At 40.3% G+C, this 21631-nt stretch overlaps 1 protein-coding gene across 1 annotated transcript; it reads left to right on the top strand.

Annotated features, from left to right (window-relative positions):
- Nucleotides 1-1913: 1913 nt before the first annotated feature.
- On the top strand, nucleotides 1914-2994 carry LOC147891214 (uncharacterized). Its single transcript, XM_087389543.1, has one exon. It carries the CDS (start codon nucleotides 1929-1931, stop codon nucleotides 2640-2642), a length of 714 nt encoding a protein of 237 aa, XP_087245669.1. The 5' UTR covers nucleotides 1914-1928; the 3' UTR covers nucleotides 2643-2994.
- Nucleotides 2995-21631: the final 18637 nt, after the last annotated feature.

The raw sequence follows: 21631 nt of genomic DNA, 5'->3' as shown, positions 1-21631 counted from the left end.
ATTTCTCTCTCTCTCTTCCCCTTATGAAAGTGATTGGCTATATTTACAAATCTCAATATTTGTATACTTTTTAATAAATTTTCTAATCAAATCCCAATGAAGCCCTAGTAGTGCCTTTATTCCTAATGTAATCTTAATTGATTGAACTAAAGTCATCAACTATAATCAATTATCACATTAATTAACTTAAATTCATTTTTCATTTAATCTATAGGTTATATAAAATATATTTATTTATGTATTTGTTGATTTATTTATATTTATATCTATATTTATATGTATGTATGTATGTATATATGTATTTTCAAGAATTGTAATTTCGACAATGTTTAATTCAAACGAAGTTCAAAAATTAAAGAAATACAATTTTGGAGGAGAACAAGATGGCTCATAGTATTATTGTGCTCAATGTGTGTATGTTGGAACTGTGTGTATGATGATAATGTTTGTACATGTGCTTAGGAGTGTGTGTGGACTTTGTGTGTGCATTGTGAATGAGAGTGTGTGTATATGTGTGGGCAAGTGCAAGTGCATGTATGCATTTGTGTGTTTATGTGCAATTGAATATGATAGTGTACTCATGTACATGTGTGTGCAAGTGTCCTTGCAAGTGTGTGTGTGTGTGTGTGTGTGTGTGTGAATGTGCATCATATGCATCTCCACCTCTTGGTGCACATTGTGGTGGAATATGTGCATCCATGCACGAGAGTGCGAGAATTAGGTGCAAGACCAAAGCAAAAAGTTAGGAAGGGCTTGCTAGCTGATCTATTTTGACAAACAATGAACTACAAAATTCTCAATCACCAATCCTTCTATAAGGCCATCTTGGGAGAGAATCCTACTCAAGCATGTCTTTCTGTGAGCATTTTGACACTGAGTGGCTCATCAGAGGATTTAGCTTCTGCCAAGCAAGGCTTTTCCTTGCCTATAAAGTTTCCATGGCCACCAACTTTGGCCATGCTCTTTGCTAAGTCTACAAGCTGAAGTAGTATTAAATGAGATCGTCATGCTATTGTAGACGTTGAATGGAGGGACAATGTTGGGAATACAAACTTTTTGGGTTGTGTATATTGTGCATGTTGCTCTTCCTCTCATAAAGCCCAAAACTTCAAGTGTGGTCAAAAGTCTTACCTTCAATGTAGGTTGTGTGGTTGTGGAATCCTCTCTTCTTAAAGCATCCTTAGATTTCTTCCTCTCTGGTGATGGTGTCTTCTCTCATTTGAGCTCCCTAGTTCTGGCTATGGTGCCTTCCGTCCCTACCACACATCCTTCATAGTGCTTCACTATGTTGCTTGATTTGTTTGGATATGAGTGGCATAAAGGTGTGTTGGACAAGTCTCTTGGATAATAGGAATACATGTTGGGCAAGGCTCATGAGAGGAAAGCAGGGGCTGAGGGGCAGGAGAAGAGTTGCATGTGTGACACCGAGACCACTCCGTTCCTCCCTGAATTTCAAAAACTCGTGATTCACTCTTAGAAGGATGCCTCCTTGCTTGCCATGTGGCACCCCCTTTGCTCACCACACTCTCCCGCCCAGTAGTTGCCTCAAAGTTCTTAGTTTGGTGCATTGGAGCTTTCAAAAGATTGAGTGACATGGCGACCTTTTGTCCACATGAACAGATGTGTCATGGGTTCTTGGGCATTACACTTAATAGTTTAAAACCCAAGAAATCTATTGAATATTGGACCTTTGTTCTCTCCTCCTTTGAAAATGCAAACATGCAATCTCCCATCATTTTATGCATGATCAATGGGTAATCTCCAAACATGATAGGATTTAGAGTATGCCCCACAAACATTGATAAATGTATATCGTTAATAGAAGGTTCCTTTCTTTGAAACAAAAGAAAAAGAAGTTTCCTTTATTCTAAATCAAGCTATAAAAGCACCCCTTAGTCTCAAACTGAGCTCTCTTCTCCTTCACCATCATGTATAGCAGCAGCGACGACGATGACTATGGAGATGACGACGATCTTGAGAAGCCCCTCAAACACAGTGGCGATGGCCGACCTTTGAAACCTAAAGGTAGCGGTGGCCTTGTCCCCTCCAAATCCACGGTTTATGTGAGTAACCTCGATTTCTCCCTCACCAATAGTGACCTCCATCAGATTTTCAGTACCTTCGGCAAAATTGGGAAAGTTACCGTGATGAAGGATAGAAAAACCCGGCAGAGTAAAGGCGTGGCGTTTATCCTCTTCACCTCCCGAGAAGATGCGCTTAATGCCGTGCGCGTAATGAATGGGAAACTGCTCAATAAGAGAACGCTGAGGGCCTCTATCGCAGTCGATAACGGGCGTGCTCGAGAGTTCATCAAACGGCGGATTTACAAAGACAAAAGTAAGTGCTATGAATGCGGCCAAGCAGATCACCTTTCCTATGAATGCCCCAAAAATGTTCTAGGGATAAGGGAGCGGCCCATCCCTAAGAAGAGGGGAAGAGGGCGCAAGTTCGAACAAGAATTCGAGAAGGAACCATCAGACGATGAAGCCCAATTTGAGGACGAGCGTTGGGCTTCGGTGGTGGCTCCTCGGGACTTCGTGGGCAAAATTGAGGGGAGTGAAGCTTCTAAACAGGGAAGAGGCGAAAGAATCTCAAAGAAGAAATCTGGGTATTTCAGTGACGAAAGTGGCGATGAAGACTAAATGAACCTCATTTGCCAACGCTTGAGGAGGTAAATTCACATGTTTGTCTAAACAAGGGTCTTCTTGTGACGGCTCCAATGATCCTAAGAAGATGTACAAAGTAATGTGCTTTGGCCTTTTTTGTGGCAAAAAAGTCCCGTGTGTATTTCAATAGGCGTTGTAGTGTATACTATTGTTCTATTGTAGTCACAGGTTTGACAGTTGTAGCCTTCATCATCAATGATTATTCTTTGACATGCTTGTGAGCTTGGATATTCAAGTCTTATGCAGGATCAATTCCCACCTCACTGCTGCCCATAGTCAGACACAATCTTGAATGTGAGGCAGCAGAAATATATCCAGTTGCTTGTTAGCTGGGTGTCCATGTCTTACAGTAAAAATTGATGGCTCTTTTAATTTTTGTGTCATTCCTATGCAAGCCATGACTGTGGAGTAAGGCCTGTGCGTCAGATGCTCACATGATCAGGTCCATGTCAACCGTGAACGAGATAATCTGTAACAAATGATAACGTCAGAGACATACTTAAGGAATAGCTCTCAAGGGAAACTGTCACCAATCAGCTAAGACAATTACAAGGCTAATCTTTGCAGCAAAACCTAAACCATGAGGTTGCTGCTGGTTTGCTGCTTGGTATGGGCTTGTCATCCTAAAACAATCCTTGCTGATGGGAAATTCAGCTGGCGTTTCCTCCTTTGCATGGACCTGTGGATGGTGTGTTCTTGGAACCAGGTCTGATCTCTTGCATGCAAGCATGAGTGCAGTGAGTGATGGAAATTCCTTTCATGACTGGCTAAGTATTGGATGCATTTCATGTTTCCACAGTCTAAGCCATTGAAGCTTGCCTAGCGGACAGATGTATGTAGTTATACAAATTGAGCTCAACTAGTTATAGCCATGCCTTCTACGAATCAAATCAGCTAGTAAACATGTGGAGCCACTAGTAGCAAAGTCTTACAGATGATGCAGAGTTTGTGAGACTTTCTGGGTTCAAGCAAAACCATTGCCTTTTTCATATTTATGTCTGGCCTGACAGCCTTGTTTGGCATTGCTTCCTGCACTGTAGAATGCTATCTTTCTGAGGTCATTGTACTTTTGATGGTGTCTCGGGCAAAATCCAACAGAAGGAGCATCCGAGAAGTTCGTACGTGTTCCATCATATAGGTGGCTGAGATTTCCTCCCTTCTCAGTGGATTTTAAGACCACACGAATCTGCTTATAGGTATTCAGTTTAGTGGTAATAGATCTTGCATGGGCAGGTGGGAGTAAATGTGATAATTGTCTTACTTGAAACCTGGACGAGGAACTTGGTATGTGGAGGTTTCTGACTAGCCACTTTTCGTAGCAGATTTACCTGCCATAATGTCCATAGAGAGACAAAAGTACTATTGGACATAGGGTGTAAAATTTCTAAGAAATCATAGTAATCTATTTTCATTAGTGAGCTAAAGAGCAAAAGAGATTGTATTGATAGCATAGAACAAGAATCTGTATTGAATCAGATTGTCTGACGTGAGTATCCCATTCAATGAGCCTTCTTTTATATATAGAGTGATGAGCCACCACTCTTGAAAGGGCGTGCGCACTAAGGGGAAGCTATCGGGTCATCACCTAGTAATAGTTGGGAGCGAATTTTATATTTAAACTTATCAAAATATTTATGGAATATGGAAAACTGTGAGAGCCAATGCTCAGGTGAAGTGAGGGCCAGTACTAAGGCACTGTCCGTCCAAAAATTTGGTGAAAGGAGAGCTTGACACATCATCTTTTTCTTTGAGGAGTACTGGGTGGCACGTGTCTCCTTATTGGGGTAGGCTGCTCACATTTTAAAGGCACCCGCCTCTTTACTAGCTAGCTGTTAGAATTTACCCAACAGAGGGTACACGCAGCGGAAATAATGCCCAGGAGCTCACACAGTGTGCGGTGTGGGTGTGGAATCACAAACTTCTTTACTTATGTGCATTCAATAGGTGTGCAAACTCATTAATAGACAATGAACCAATCAGATAGAGAAACCACCAAATAATATATTTCCGTCCACAACTATGGACACAATACAAAAGAGACAGATCCAGAGTCCCACCAATGGTGTGGTCCTCTGATCTTACCACAAAAGTCCTTCTCCTATCTGCTGGCTATCTCTAGACTAGAGTCCGCGTGCTCCACCTCGAGCGTGAGTAGACTTTCCGTCTAGAATGATCTTCTCCACCTTGCTGTCTGGAAACCAGTCTAGGTGGGCAGCTTCCTGTTAGCTAAGTCTGCAGCACAAGGTACTACTTTCTCCTCCTGACTGTAGGCCCAAAGATAGCCCTGCTGCTGCTCCTTCTGCTGGTGGAATTGCTGCTCCAGATGATGTTCAAATGAGGCCTGAATGGCCCCCTTATATAGCCCTCAAGGGCCTGGCCAAAAAACCGACCCAGTCTGTACAAAAACCGACCCAGTCTGTATGAAAACCGACCAGACTACTCGGGAAAAACCGCCCTTAAAGGGCTCACAATTCAGGCCTTTTATGGCCCAAACTTCCAGGGCTTTTGGCCCTCCATTCAAGGCAAATATGCAGCCTATAAAAGGCCTGCCACCTGCCCACTGACAGTCACATTCCTTGCTGCAGATCTGAGCCTGCACTCCCTGCCATGTCTGCGCCTCTGCAAACAGTGCGCCTCCATGTCCTAGATCCTCCGCAATCTGTCCCAGACTGTCTTGCTTCTGCTCCGTACTTTCCTGGCCCTGTGTCCTGCCCTTAACAGTCCTAGATGTGCTGCCCACATGCCAGCCATGATGCTGTCTATGTGGCAGCCCCTTTCTCTCATTTCCTGTTGGGTACTGCCCTAGGTCTCCCTCCCCCATGCTCTCCTCATGGGGGCTTACAGATGGGGAGGTGACCTTTCCAACACCCCCTCTCACCGACACATCTCAGCCCAATGCCAACACGTCGATGAAGATGCTCCAGTAACTCCCTAGTCGTAGTCCTTTGGAACCTTTCGGTGTCGAACTCTTTTCCTGGCTTTGCATCCAGTGGCTCCTGCTCCACCAGGTCCGGTTCTGCTTCCGCACACCATCCTGGTACACAGGTCCATCTCTGGTAGCACCTCCTGGTACCACCTCCTTAAGTCACATTCCCGCCTCTGAACTTGAGCAATCCAGCCGTCACGATCTTCCAGTCGTCCCCCTCATAATGAGTGAACAACCTGGAGTCTTCCAGGCACCATGCTCTGAGGGTCTGTTTCAACCCGTCCTTCCTTTGGCAAGGTCTATAACCAATGAATATTTCCAGATAACCTGGATCATGAACTCTCGCTGAGTTCTCAAGCAGGTACTCTTCTGGCTTCAGTACTCTTTGTCCACCATCTTCTAGCAATCTGCGTCCGAGATTTGAAGAAGCACCCATACTTCCCCTTCTGCCTTCAAAGAAGGCCAATTCCTTCCAATCTCTTATCACCTGAGACAAATGAAGAGCAGAATCTCCCCACAGCATGCTATAAAGGCTCAAATGCAGAATATCAAATACATACCAGACTGTTGTACTGCCTGAATGTTCGCTCTGAAAGCAAACCCTGTACCTCAATGAGGCACTCGCCAAGATCCTGTGTAATCCTGTATTGTCCCCTTCTAAAGTCCAGCATCCATCTGACCATGAGACCCCAGGGCTTTCCATGGAATCCACCCTCGTGTCAGTGTCAACAGCTACACACCTGGAAGGTTCCAAGCACTCCAAACTGCCCTTCACCTTCACAAAGGCATCTGACTCCTCGTCGACCCACATCTCTATGTCAGACATCCTTACTGTGATTTCGGGATCAACATACCTGACCTCGGTAACACTCGGTGATGTCACCAGGAACAATTCTTCGATTACCACATTAGCTTTGGCCTTTCCCTCTGAATTTGGGTCAGACTCCTGTTTGTTTTTCAGATCCGCCTTTTTCTTTCTGCAGTCCTTTGCAAAATGTCCGGGCGTATCACAATAGAAACACTTCTTCTTGTGCTTTCTCTTCGAAGTCCCCTTGTCATCAGAGTCATCTTTATTGGACTTGCCACTGTTAGGCTTGCCCTTTCCCTTACCTGCGGAATCCTTCACCAGCATCGCCTTGTCGTCTTTGTCCCCGTTGTAGAGCTTCTCCCGAGCTTCCTCCTGTAGCAGTAAGGGACACAACTCCTCAAATGTTAGAGGTTTGGTCCTCTGTCCTGCTTTCACAGCTGTAACAAAGCTCTTGAAACTTTGAGGCAATCTCCTCAGTACCATCAAGGCCAGATGGCATGAGTCTGTCTTCTGACCAATCGCTGCTAACTGATCTCGTACCACCTTGACCTTCGTCAGATGATCATGCACCGTATCGCCTTCTTCCATATCAAGATTGTAGAGTTGATGTTGAAGAAGCACGATCCGGGAGGTATTATCTGTCTCGTACAGATCCTTCAGGGTGGCCCACGCCTCTACTGACGTCTCGGCCAGTTGGATATGCGGAAGAACAGAGTCCGCCATAGTCCCTATGATTATTGCCAGGGCATGGGCATCTCTTTCTTCCCAAGCTTCAAGCTCTTCTCTGTCTACTGCCATGAGTACCTTCCCTTTACTGTCCACCATGTCTTCCGGCTTCGACTCCTCTCCTGTGGTCAGCTTCCACAACTTCCGAGCCACTAAATGACTCCGGATCTTCACTTTCCAGATCGGGTAATAAGTCCTGTCCAGGTTCCCAGACTCTCCAAAGTTAGGGATAGTGAAAGAGAGAAAACTGGAGGAGGAGGAAGGGATAGCAGGGGCTGAAGAGGCTGTCGACATCTCTGCTGTATATACCGCACAGCAAAGTCAACCAAACTCAAATGCAGTAAACCAGAACTCTGAACGCACCTGACTGAACCTGAGTCACCCTCCTCGCAAGGACACAATCCTCCAGTCGTGGAAGTCGATTCCCTAGAGCTTCTGAATCAGGGTCGTCCTTCAGCAAGGTCCCTGCCTTCCCACACCTGTGAGCCTCCTACTTGGGCTCTGATACCATGTTAGAATTTACCCAACAGAGGGTACACGCAGCGGAAATAATGCCCAGGAGCTCACACAGTGTGCGGTGTGGGTGTGGAATCACAAATTTCTTTACTTATGTGCATTCAATAGGTGTGCAAACCCATTAATAGACAATGAACCAATCAGATAGAGAAACCACCAAATAATATATTTCCGTCCACAACTATGGACACAATACAAAAGAGACAGATCCAGAGTCCCACCAATGGTGTGGTCCTCTGATCTTACCACAAAAGTCCTTCTCCTGTCTGTTGGCTATCTCTAGACTAGAGTCCGCGTGCTCCACCTCGAGCGTGAGTAGACTTTCCGTCTAGAATGATCTTCTCCACCTTGCTGTCTGGAAACCAGTCTAGGTGGGCAGCTTCCTGTTAGCTAAGTCTGCAGCACAAGGTACTACTTTCTCCTCCTGACTGTAGGCCCAAAGATAGCCCTGCTGCTGCTCCTTCTGCTGGTGGAGTTGCTGCTCCAGATGATGTTCAAATGAGGCCTGAATGGCCCCCTTATATAGCCCTCAAGGGCCTGGCCAAAAAACCGACCCAGTCTGTACAAAAACCTACCCAGTCTGTATGAAAACCGACCAGACTACTCGGGAAAAACCGCCCTTAAAGGGCTCACAATTCAGGCCTTTTATGGCCCAAACTTCCAGGGCTTTTGGCCCTCCATTCAAGGCAAATATGCAGCCTATAAAAGGCCTGCCACCTGCCCACTGACAGTCACATTCCTTGCTGCAGATCTGAGCCTGCACTCCCTGCCATGTCTGCGCCTCTGCAAACAGTGCGCCTCCATGTCCTAGATCCTCCGCAATCTGTCCCAGACTGTCTTGCTTCTGCTCCGTACTTTCCTGGCCCTGTGTCCTGCCCTTAACAGTCCTAGATGTGCTGCCCACATGCCAGCCATGATGCTGTCTATGTGGCAGCCCCTTTCTCTCATTTCCTGTTGGGTACTGCCCTAGGTCTCCCTCCCCCATGCTCTCCTCATATGGGGGCTTACAGATGGGGAGGTGACCTTTCCAACACTAGCCCCTTTACCCTTATGCTATGTGCATGAATAGAGTAGATCACATGGAAGTACTATGGCAAGATGTCAGGAAATTATTGTGTGTTGTCATTAGTCACTAGTGTGCCAAGGATTATCAGAGGCGCCATGATCATGCCACCAAACTCAGAACTCTGTGATAAAGTTGATGCCATGTCTTATTCTGTTGGTGATCCAAAATGCGCTTGGGAATAGGGATGTAGTCGTCTTTGATTCATAACATGTATTATTTGGATTCATCATCTGGAAAATATAATTTTAACCACAAAATGTGAGAAGTAAGATGGATTTTATCCCAAGGTGATTGTAAATCCATATTTTAATTGAGTTTTATGTGTTTCTTAAGTATCCGGAAAGGCTCATAGTATCCTGGCGGCAGCTTTAAGGGCACAGGCTTTTAATGTCTCAAAGCAATGTGAAACTAAGAATAACAGAATTATGTCACCTTCATTGAACTCTAGGTGACCTTTCTTTTTGTTAATGAAATGTTGATGTGCTCGTGTGCTTTGTTCATTTGATCGCTGACTTGTAGTAGGGTATCTTGCATGTCTAGGACTGTCTGATTAGCTCAGGCCACTTTGGTTGGAGTAGTACCTGTTTTGGTACTGCCAAAGTGTGTCTATAGGCTGCTTGAAATGGTTTCATGCTAATAGTGTTGTGGAAAGAGCTGGCTGTATGCAAACTCAATGAGTGACAAACAAGAGAGGCAATAGAGTGTAAATGGGAGTGTGAAGTAGTGGAAGCATTTAGAAATTGCAGTGCCTTCCAATTGGAGTGCTCTCACAACAGCATCTTCCTGTGAACAATTGGGAGTAATTTTCTTCGATTTACACTAAGACAAAAAGCAGATTGAAGCCCTCCAATATAGAGAAACTATTTTATGGTCTACACCCACTGGTGGGTGCTGATGATGTTAGTGGGGATGTCATAGAAGCTAGTCCCTGCTATGCGTCATGGAGTTTATGGTTCTCAACTTTATGAGTGACTATCATGAGATTGAAATTGTACGATGTGTTGTGTTTTTAGAGGATGAGTTTGGGCATGTTCCTGGATTCATCTAGATTCTATATATATTGTTTGTAATTACAAACCTTTGGTTGATTTCCAAAGACTGTCATGAGATTGAAATTGTACGATGTGTTGTGTTTTTAGAGGATGAGTTTGGGCATGTTCCTGGATTCATCTAGATTCTATATATATTGTTTGTAATTACAAACCTTTGGTTGATTTCCAAAATCAGTAGAGGGTTTGAGAAAATGGAGATCACTTTGGGCATTCTGGAAAAAGAGAAAGATAACAAGAGGTTATTCCACTTGCAGCAAAACACAGCAAATAACGAGGAGGGATATGACACTCCTTGTCCCAGTCACGACTACATTATTGGTAGGAGCAAGTCTGCTTTAGCGAGAAGAGGAGACGGATAATTTCTTGGATGAGGATGATACTTCTTTTGATGAGCAAAAGAGAGAGGATGACGAGGAGGCGGCAGTCATTGCCTTGATTGCAAGCTAGTCAGTGGAGTTTGATTTAGGGATGTCCTAGAAGTTTTTCTCTGTTGTGGCTTGCTAATTGTGGTAAATTCTCTTTCTATCTTAAGTGGTGCATTGCCAAATCAGCTAAATTGTTCACGCATTTTTTTGCTTAGGTGCTCATTTGGGAGAAGCTAGAATGAAATTAGTTAGTCTTCACAGGTAGTTGTAGCTTGAATGAAGAGAATGTGGACTGTTCTAGCCTTTGTCACGGCTGAGTCTGGCCTTTAAAGTTCACACTTGGAGTGCTGACAGAAACTCAATACGAAGACCTTTATATAAAGGGATGCTCAAGTATGTTTGGGGTTGTATGTGCGAGAGTATATGTTTATACTATGGTCTATGTATGTAATCTTTAAAAAGTAGACATGGCAACCAATTTAACTAATGTAAGGTTATTTGGAAAGGCTGCTATGCCTTTTTCAATGTGGGTTATTAGGCCACATAGTTAAACATTGTCCAAAAAAAAAGTCCAATTGCTTCCAAAAATAAAGAGTAGCATTCCCAAGAATACCTCAAATGAAGTCCAAAAAGCTCATAAAGATGATAAGGCAAAGTTTGAGTTTGTCCTAGCACATAAGAGGTTGAGTTTGTTGCCATCGCATAAGAGTATACACTTAAGAAAGGGGGGAAAAGTCCAATTGCTTCCAAAAATAAAGAGTAGCATTCCCAAGAATACCTCAAATGAAGTCCAAAAAGCTCATAAAGATGATAAGGCAAAGTTTGAGTTTGTCCTAGCACATAAGAGGTTGAGTTTGTTGCCATCGCATAAGAGTATACACTTAAGAAAGGGGGGAAAAAGATCAAGGGAGTGCATAAGAACCCATTTGACACATTGCAAGTTTAGGGTGATACCTTATTTTTCCATATTTGGTGATCTCCATGGGCCTTCTATCATTCATAAATGTTGAATCCTAAGAGGTTGTTGAAGGCTAGAGTAAAGAATCTGAGAAGGATGTCAACTAAGAAGATGTCATAGTACTAGATGGCCAAGAGGTGGATGACTCAAAAGAATAGGTTGTGAAACTCAAGCTTACAAATAGATTTTATTCAAAAGGATTCTTTGGTTGGTTCTTCAAATCCCAAATTTGTAGTTCAAAATAAAAGGAGGCTCTCCAAACTTGGGGAACCTAGTTAGATAAAGAGACCTATCCCAAAACTATACAAGAAAATAAGAATGGTAAATAAGCACACATCATTAATATCTATCAAAATTTATGCCAAGGTTAATGCCATGATAGGGCATTAAACTTATCAAACTGGTTGAGAAGTCATGCATCATCATCTACTTATCTCACCCTTTATAAGAGGTCAAGTTCAAGGGTGACTTTCTCAAATAAAGGCTTTCTACGTTTGACAAAAGAGATTGGATTTTTACTAATCATAAATAGGGTAAGGCAAGTATGGATATAAATATTCTTTCTTGATTTGTTTTGGGAAATTTTCGGACATAATATTGATCCCAATGGGTGTGTCCCTAGGTTTGAAATCTTGTAGATTGTTGGTAGTATGCCATTAAACTTAAGATCTATTTGAATGGGCAAGGAAACATCCAAAAGTGTGGATGATATAGTATCCCCAATCTTTAATCCTTTAGTTAGAAGATATGTGAGCCCTAATGGATAATATAGATTCTAGAAGCCTAAATCTCCTCTCTCTCAATTAGAATAGGATGCAAGGTAGGGTAATGCTAGAGTTCATAATTTAATACTCAAGGCAAAGAGAGATATGAAGGTTGAAGAGCAGATCAAACTTAACCAACTAAAAAGTTACTATAAGAGTTGGTGGGCTAGTAAGATTATCAGCACGCCCATCAAGGAAATCTTTAGGGTGATTAAGAAAAAGATAATTTGAGAGGAAATACCAGCGCTAAAAAGTAAAAAAAGGTGATGGTCTTATAGTCTCTCTAAATGATGAGAACCTTCTCTGTACATCTATTAAGCCCACAATGGAGGTGAAGTAGCTACATTCAGATTCCAACATGTTGGAAATAATTCTATTAAATCTATCTACTCAATTTGGAGAAACCCCTTTCCTTTGATGAATTAGAAAAAGTAGTGATGTCAATGGCTAAAGCAAAAATGTCAAGTGAAGATGAGCTTCATGTAGGGTTGTAGTAGGAATTTTTTTATCTAGTGGGTCCTCATTTGGTAATTCTTTAGGAGGAAAGTATTAAAATATGTTTCCTCTCTTACCATATCAATGATGGGATTACAAAGCTCACTCCTAAGTGTCACCAGACCCTAGCACAAAAGGAGAATGCCCAACATACAAACCTAACTCACCTCCCCCCCCCCATGTCAAAGCTCCTACAGAGACTCCCTTGGTTTATTCCTCTTTGAATGGATCTCGTAATTAGCTTCAACGTTGGTGACTCTACCTACTCCCATAGCAAGTGGGAAGCCGCAAGCTTACTACAAAAGACCTGTTTCTTGTAACGATCTTGCAAGTGCAACTTACAAAGTGTGACATGAATCTATTAAGGTTCCCACTACTTTTGATGCTGTATGGATTGCAAATGAAGCTTCCAATCTACCCATTCCAAATGCTATTCTACAATGCAGGGCTAGAGCCAAAATCAATGCCTCCTACTCCCCCCTGCTATCTCAAGTATAGTTATCTCAGGTACTGCTATCTCAGGTATAGTTATCCTTAAGGTCGTTTGTAAAGCTTGACATGCTTGTTCCAAAGGAGGAAAAAAAGGGTGATGAAGATTGAGCTTAAGTTGGCGCTTGTTATCCTGCCAAAATTTTCTGTTGCAAGGAGGGGCTTTTGGGTTCTACCAAATGATCAAGGCTTTACATACTTCTTCCCATTTTGCCTTTTTAGGGAAGAGATATACTCATGTAAATTCTGTATGTTCTGACATACTATAAATATTAACCCTCATTTTATTGCAGGGGGAAGCTCACTCCTAATTGGAGTCAATGCCTAAGACTAAAATTTCAAGTGAAGATGGGCTTCTTGTGAGTTTTACTAGGAATGTTGTGATCTAGTGGGTCTTCATTTTGTGATGTTTTGGGATGAACGGAAAATATCTGGAGATTGTTACTCATGATATTTCTATGAGTTTGTGGTGATTTATGGCTAAGACAAGTCAAAGTTAACTTTCATTGGTCAACCAAATCCAATATGAGAGTTACCCTACCTTCTAGAAATCTAGGCCCAGGATTTGTAATTCATCTTCACTTTAAAGACAAAATGACCCCTTTATACTCGGCTTCTCTCTAAAGGCTTAGTTGTGTGAATGATTAATTGATTTTTTATCCTCCTCATTGGGGGCTTCACATGTGAGGAATAGGAAATTGTCAGATTTTCTCTCATTTCCACGTTTTGAGGGTGTTGTTTACCTACAGTCGCGTCATTGGTCATTATGGTATAGGTGTTCACAAATGTGGCATAGGTCCTCATGCCATATTCTAGTGAGAGCCTAGAGGTGGAGTCTATAGCAAGGAAAGAAGTCCTACTATGTGCTTAGGGTGAAAAAGAGGGATTGATCACAACGATTAATGGAGGCTCTCACCTCCCATTGAAGTGCAAGGGTTAGAATGTGTGTGTCTCCAATGGTTATGATCCTTGAATCTACTTATTTTAAGGCTTTTTCAAAGTATCATGCCCATCGAGCCTAATTTTCATGGTTGGGAATGCATATTTCCTTATTTTCAACCATGAATCATGCATGAGTCTTGAAAAATATGCATCAGTGTGCTTCTAGCCTATGTACGATGCTTTGATGGTGGGTATAACACATTACACATGACTTAGAATAATTCGATTTAAAATTTAAACAAATTATTATGTCCATTGGGTCTCATTTGCATGGTTGGGAATGCTTATTTTCTTGTCATCAACCTACAAGGGGGATAGTGTTGAGAAAGATAACTAGGAGTTCAAGGGATTAGAGAAGGGGTTACAGGGTTTAGAAGGGGGATATAATTGAGAAAGCTAATTAGGAGTTTTGAGGTTTAGAGAGGGTTGCAGGGTTTAGGAGGTGTTCAAGGTTGAGGAGTGGAGAGCTAGTCTCCTTCACGATTTCATGGGGTAAAGGGTTGAGAAGGAGGAACAAGGATGAGGGGGAGGGAGGAGGAGGAGGAGGAGGAGGAGGAGGAGGAGATGGGAGGAGGGAGTGCAAGGGAAAGAGCATGCTAGAACACGATAGTGTAAGGGAGCTTGGATGCTAGGAGGTCAAGCATATGAACACAAAAGTGAGCTTGAACACTCAACCCAAAGAATGGGAGCTTCATTGCATTGAGAGATATTTATACATGTTCCAAAGTTCCCATCCTTACACAAAAGTTTAAGGCAAAAGTAACCTACACAAAAGTATAAGGCAAAAGTGTTCTACGCAAAAGTGTAAGGCAAGTCTTCTACACAAAATTGTAAGGCAAAAGTGTTCTACACAAAAGTGTAAGGCAAGTCTTCTACACAAAAGTTTTTCTCTTAACATGCACACTCACACACTAGCACCCTTCATGTTTTGCAAAACTAATACATGGCCTTGTTTGATGTAGCTCACCTAGAATACATCATATTGACAATGGTCTCTATGCAAACATTGATGTAATGGGCAACTTTTTCAATGACCCTTGAATTTATTGGTACCCTCTATTATTTGGAAGATGTAATAATTTATTGCTGCTATGTGGTAGCAACCAAAACCCCCCCTTTTTTACCTCAATTTATTGTTATTGTCATACATACCCTGAGGCATACCTTGATAATATGGCAAATAGTACTTTGTGACACAGAATAAGTCATCTTGTTAATATAACTATTGGTTCTTCAGATATCTTATATAGTTCCTATAAAATCTTTAATTCTCTTTTTTTATTAATGTGTGTAAGCTTTCCATATTATTACTAACCTTATTTGAAATGCTAAACATGTTTTTTTTTTTAAAAATGTGTTACACTTGGATAAGGGAATAATCAGTGGCGTACCTACTCTAAGAGGTGCTTTTATTTTTTTGGTGGCACCTTGCTTATTTAGTACTCCCCCTATCCCCTACCTAGCCCCCACTACCTAAGATTCCTACTACTTCCACTTATCTTCTCTAGCTACATCTGCCCTGACTACTGCCTCTATGTTCTACCTCTACGCCCTCTCTTCCTATGCTCTGCCTCTACTCTACCCCCCTCTAAACCTTATGAACTACGTATCTCCTCTCTACAAGAATGAAAACTACTCAGGTGCATAGTATGTGCTCTCTCTCTCTCTCTCTCTCTCTCTCTCTCTCTCTCTCTCTCTCTCTCTCTTGTCGTCCTTAATATTCCTTTGTTCTTTCTCCTATATTGATATGGCTCATCCCTCACAAGCATGTCTGTATCATCATGATTACTAACAGGAACTTTATTTGAATAGAATGCCTTTGATTTGCCCTCTGGTGCTCGGGTGTGGTGTTGTGTGTTTAGATTTATGCCGTAGTCTTTGTAACGCACTGTGCTTGACGGGCTTGATCACTACATTTTTTCCAGGCGACTCCTCTGCTTTGGAAACTTTGCATGAGCATCTTTTTGCTTGTAAAGTTAGTTGGTTAACTTGGTAAGTTATTGTTCCATTAATAACCTCCTCTTACTCATCAGGTTCGGTTACTTGGGTAATCTTTGTTGAGTTTTTTGTCTTTACTTTTTTTATATTATCCTACGGGATTTCATTAGGTTTTTTAATTTTAAATTATCTCTTAGCCTCCCCTTTTTTTCCTTCATTTTTTCTTTAATTCAATGTTGCTTTAATTATTATTTCTTTCTTTATATGTCTTTCTAGTTATTTATTTCTCATTATATATATATATATATATAAACTTATGAAACTCTCTATAGCACCACTTGACTTCTTGATTTTTAATTAAAAACATCTCATAATTAACTAACCCCCTTTTTGTTCACTTAATACTTCTTAAGAGTTCAATCAAATTTTCATGTAATTTATGATCATTTAATTAGTTTCCTTTGTCATGTAATTTTGGTAATGTATAAGGAAATTTTCTACGGGTGTGGAATCCCCCCTTGTCTATTCCATTTTATTCTTAAATAATTATTTGGTTAAGGGAATGGACTAACCCCCCTTTCTAAATTCTTTTCTCAAGTAATTTATGAACATTTTAGTACCCTCACTATTTACTCCTCTCCCTAAAATAATCCTTTTCTGTTGATCTTAAGTCTTGTTAGTTTTTCTGGTAGTCTAAGAAGTTGTTTCACTTTCCTTCTAGAATCCGAAAGGTTTGTTCAAATTCTTAAGTAAAGCGATAACGAGCTAGGGAATACAAGCATTGCCTCTCTACCCAAATTCAACTATATTATTCTAACAAATGGTTGGTTTGGATGGTGGCAGAGGTAAGTGGACCCTGACCTTGGAACCTGGACTACCTGATGGATTCGACACCTTTTTCCAATCTTGTGTTCTTATTTCAAACTCAAAATGAGTATAAATTGTCAATTTTGTTAGAATTTTTGTAAACTCTCAATTTTTTGCAATTCCCAATTTAGATGTCATAAATAATTTTTTTGTACTTTTCTCATATATAACTTTTTATCCAAATGGTGGAATTAATTCTATGGCTCATTTATTGATGGGACTTTTAAATCTAAACACACACACACACACACACACCCCTTAACACATCTTTGTACCATCACACAAACACCTTAACCCATCTCCTAGGACACAGACACAAACACCGACATACACACACACACACACACACACACACACACACACACACACATACACACAGATATTTCTTAATAATTTGTGCTCACACGTGCACAATGTCCTCCCTATTTATGAAAATAACCCCCCTTATATTTTATTTCTTACCCTTGTTAATTAATAATATACCCCTTCTATTTAACCTCTTACTCATGTTAATTTTATTAATTTTTTATTCCTCAAATGATAATTATTATTTGCATTTAATTTTATTCAAAACCCCACTCCTATTTTCTTTATTCTTCCCCCTAATTAATTTCTTATCCTCCTTTCACACACACACACACACACACACACACACACACACACACACACACACATTAAGCTTGCTTAAAAAATTTCTCTCACTTTCACACGTACACGCACACACACACACGCACATGCACACGCACATGCATATTATCACGTGCACGCACACACACACACACTTTGTAATACACAATAATTTACTTTTCCCCCTCGCTTATGCACTGCCCAATAATTTGTTTCCCCCTCTCCCCCCCGTCTTATTTTCCTCCCTTACTAGACTCCCCTAACTTTGCTCCGCTCCCAGTTATTCTTCACCCTACCTATCACTATAACTTTGTTTTCCTTCACTCAATATTTTCATTTTAAGTACTATTTAACAACTAGTTAATAAGCCCCCCCAACCCTCAATAATATTCTCATTTTATTAGATAACTGAAACCCCCCCTTTTTTTAATTTTTATTCATTTTTAAATTTTATTTTGATTTTTACTACCCTTTTTTCCATTTTTTTAATGCTATAAACTAGTATTAATTTTATTATTAACCTCATATATATATATATATATATATATATATATATATATATATATATATATATATATATATATATGCATATATACAAACCCCCTCCAACTAGTTGTATTTATATATGTATTTATATGTATTTATTAAAACCAAGCCCACACCTTCCTAATCTAAGCCCCTAACCCACCACCTTAACCCCTTTCCTAACTTAGCTCCCTAAACTCCCTATGGCTTGTAACCTTTTGCCTAGCTTCTCCCTTACTTTACTACTCCTTTACCTAACTTACACCTAGCTCATTTACTATAAACATCGCGTGCATGGCCACTACATACCGTCAACCCACAACCCCACTCACACGCCACCCAACACCTCTTCTTTTTTTGCGTAACGGCCTCATAGCCCCTCCATGTTGTATCACAGATCTTCTTGATCCACGAATTCCTTATATAAACTATGCTCCATTGTCTTATGTTCTGCAAAATGTACTTGTACGTGTATTTCGTGTACTCGCTATTCAGGTTGATGTCCTGCTTGTTCCCTCTTGGCCACCCTTTTGGATGGTTTTCGCCATGAACCTCCTTCCAAGGTTATCACTTGCCTCTATTCTCACAACCTCCACTTCTTGCTTCTCACCAGCTCCCTTCACGATCGACATACCTTCTCTTGTTCTAACCCTTGGCTTCTTTTGTCATATCCTTCATACTTTCGCCTCTCTTGTCCTCTCACAGCTCGACTACTTGTCTCCTTCCCACCACTTTGCTATTTCATCTCGTCCTAAGAATTCCATGTGTTGAAATCTTGGTGTTTTCCTTTAGAGATTGCACACAGAACCTCGCTCTCTTGGCACATACTTATTTTCGATTGTTGTCTCCTTGCTTGCTTACTTGCCTTATTTGAGTCCCTCTGAGCATGGAATTAATTGACGTAAACTTTGTCTTCCCTTTGGTGGCCAACCCAGGTAGTGATGGCTTTGGTATTCTACTTAATGTGATCTTCTATTACTTCTACTTAAACTCGCTAGGGTTAGCTACTGATTGTTGTGGGCATCGCTCCGTGACTTCATTCCTCACACTCACTTTCCACATTTGCTTTGCTTAATATCCTTTGGTTTGTTGCTCATGGAATGGACTCTTGGCAGAACTTTCCCTTATTGATGCAGAGACTTTTGTTCATTTTTGGTACATGTGTCTTTAGGTATGTAGCTTTAGAATTGCTTGTTAGAACGATCGTATCATGATCACTTAGTCATCTTGCTACCTCTTGATTCTTACTTCTTGAGCCCTCTGATAGTTGCTAACACTTTAGTTGTTCATCTCAAACTTTCTAATTCTCTTGGAACAAATTCACTTGGTTCTCCTCTCGGTTGACAACTTTCACGCTCACCTCTCTTTCTTCTTAGCCTGTAGGTTGACAAGATTTGTTGGCCTTCTTTTTCCCTCTGTTCTCTAATCTAAGTGATCGAGTGATTCCCTTGCTCTACTTACTCTCATCTGACCTTGCATGGGTACGTGGTTTGGTGTTCTAGGCTTAGTCCTCAGTTTTTCTATGCTTGGCAGCGTAGCGTGGTGCTTCTAATTATTCACATGCTCTTTTGTAGTTCGTTGATTGCAGAGCCTCTTACATTTCTTGGCATCGATCTCCCGTTCCCTGCACTATTTCTCCACTTCATGGCTTTGCTCTCCTAATATCTATGCCTTCTATATACGGCCTTCACTTTTTTTTGTTGCTACTCTTTGCTTTGTGCCTCCCCAACAGGAATATCAATTTCGCTTTCTGCAAAAAAACCCCTCAACATGCTATAGACAATCATTTCCAAGTTTATATAAATAAACGTTCATAAATATATTTACACATAATTTTACATATGTTTAATGTTTGTAAATGTTTTTTTTTCTTATCTACCATACTTTGATAATTACCTATTAAAATTTCTTTTAAAAAAATTGGGCATCTCTTTTAGTTTTCTTGCTAAAAGTTAATAAATTAAAATGCTTATGGTCCTTGCATTAAACAATTATGTTTCCTTTTCTAATTCAATTACCTTGATTTTATATATATAAATCCCATTTTGCATCCCCCTATCTTCTTTAGGTAAACAAATATTTCATTTGCTTTTCAATTAGGTTGTCTCCTTTATTGTGGTGCTATATTATTATGGCTTTACTTTTTTCTCAATTAAAGCAAATACTTTTATTATTATTTTTTTTGAATTGTTGCTTAGTTTAAGTTATTACTCTTTAGCCATTCATTTATAAATGAGATTGTATCTTTATTATTATTTGTCTCTCTACACGTAAACATATATAGAAAAACTCTTACAACTCTTTTTCCCATAAAATTTTGGTCCTTGTTATCATGGGTGTGGATTACTTCCCATTAATTTTTAGCTTTTCCCACAAGGGTGTCGCTTTAAGTCCTTGTTGTGCATTCATGGGTGTGGAATACCCCTCATTAACTATTAACCTTCTCTCACAAGAGTGTGGCTTTGTCTAGACGGTTCTTGTTGTGAATTCATAGTTTGGACTATATCCCATTAATTTTTCACTTTCCTCACATGGGTGTGGAATACCCCCCATTCACAGGAAAAATTCTATATTTCCTATTTTTTTAGTGCATGGGTGTGGAATACCCCTGGTATTTTTCTAATTTCACAAACAAGGATGCCCACTATCCTCTTAAGTTTGTTTCTTTTTATACAAGGGTGCTGCTTACACCCCTTAAATAGTTGGGCACCTAGTTGTATGATTACTATTATGATTTTTTACAAATGAGTAGATTCCCCCCTTAAATAGTTGGGCACCTAATTGTATAACTAATTGAAGTTTTTGTTGACCACACCCCCTTTGTCACCTTCACATTTTAGCCTCTAGAACAATATTTTAAGTTCTTTTTGGCTTTAATTTATAAACCCCCTCTAATTTCTTGCTTAATTCCTTTAAACTTTCCTTTTTATGTTAGAAATTCGAAAGGTTTGTTCAAGTTCTTTGGTAAAATGATAACAAGCTAGGGGATACAGTCATTACATGTCTACCCAAATTCAACTTTAGTGTTCTAACAAATGGTTGGTTTGGATGGTGGGAGGTAAGTGGACTCTAACCTCAGAGCCTGGACTATACCTAACGGATTCGACACTTTTGTATTAATTTTTTACTTAAGTTTGCAAACTCAATTTAAAGAAAAAATCTATTGCCAAACCTCTTACTTTCCTTACAAAATTTTGTATTGCTATAATGTCAAAAGTTATTTCAATTTAGTTTTCTTATAAAAAATTATTCATTTCTCATATGCAGCTTGTTAGAATTATCCAAATGATTGAATTAATTGTATGGTTCATTTATTAATGGGATTATAAAGTCTAAACACACACACACACACACACACACACACACACACACATGTATACTTACCCAACTATGAATTATTCTTTTATCTACCCCCCATGAAATCTTTTTTTAACCACCCCACACACCAGCACACTAATTCTCCTGTACCTCCTCTAATCCCTTCTCAACCAATGTACTCACTCACTCCTTACTCTACTTGTGACTTAAAATCTTTTGAATTATCTAAGAATCCATATGGTTGTCTACATTCCTACGTAAATCGATAACAAGTCGAGGAAAATAGGCATTATCTGTCTATCCAAACATAACTATGATGTTCCTACACCTAGTTTGTTTGGATGGTGGCAGCAGGTAAGTGGACCCTGACCTCAGAACCTGGACTACTTGAGGATTCACCATTTTTTTCAATATTGTGTTTGTATAAATAAATATTATTACAAATTCTTAATTTTGGTGGAGATTTTTGCAAACTCTAGGTGTTGCTTTTTTCAACTTAGATGTCTCAACAATTTTTCCTTATATGTTCCCCTTTTTTTACTTTTTATCCAATTGATGGAATTAATTGTATCTCTCAATTATT

This window comes from Dipteris shenzhenensis, chromosome 18 (assembly GCF_047967505.1).
Source record: "Dipteris shenzhenensis isolate YYH24624 ecotype China chromosome 18, Dip_SZ_1.0, whole genome shotgun sequence".
Lineage (NCBI taxonomy): Eukaryota > Viridiplantae > Streptophyta > Polypodiopsida > Gleicheniales > Dipteridaceae > Dipteris > Dipteris shenzhenensis.
Note: the sequence above shows the minus strand (reverse complement) of the source record. Positions and strands in the feature narration are given on the sequence as shown.

Coding starts and splice junctions, on each gene's coding strand:
- LOC147891214 (XM_087389543.1), top strand. CDS start 1,929: ATGTATAGCAGCAGCGACGACGATGACTATGGAGATGACGACGATCTT.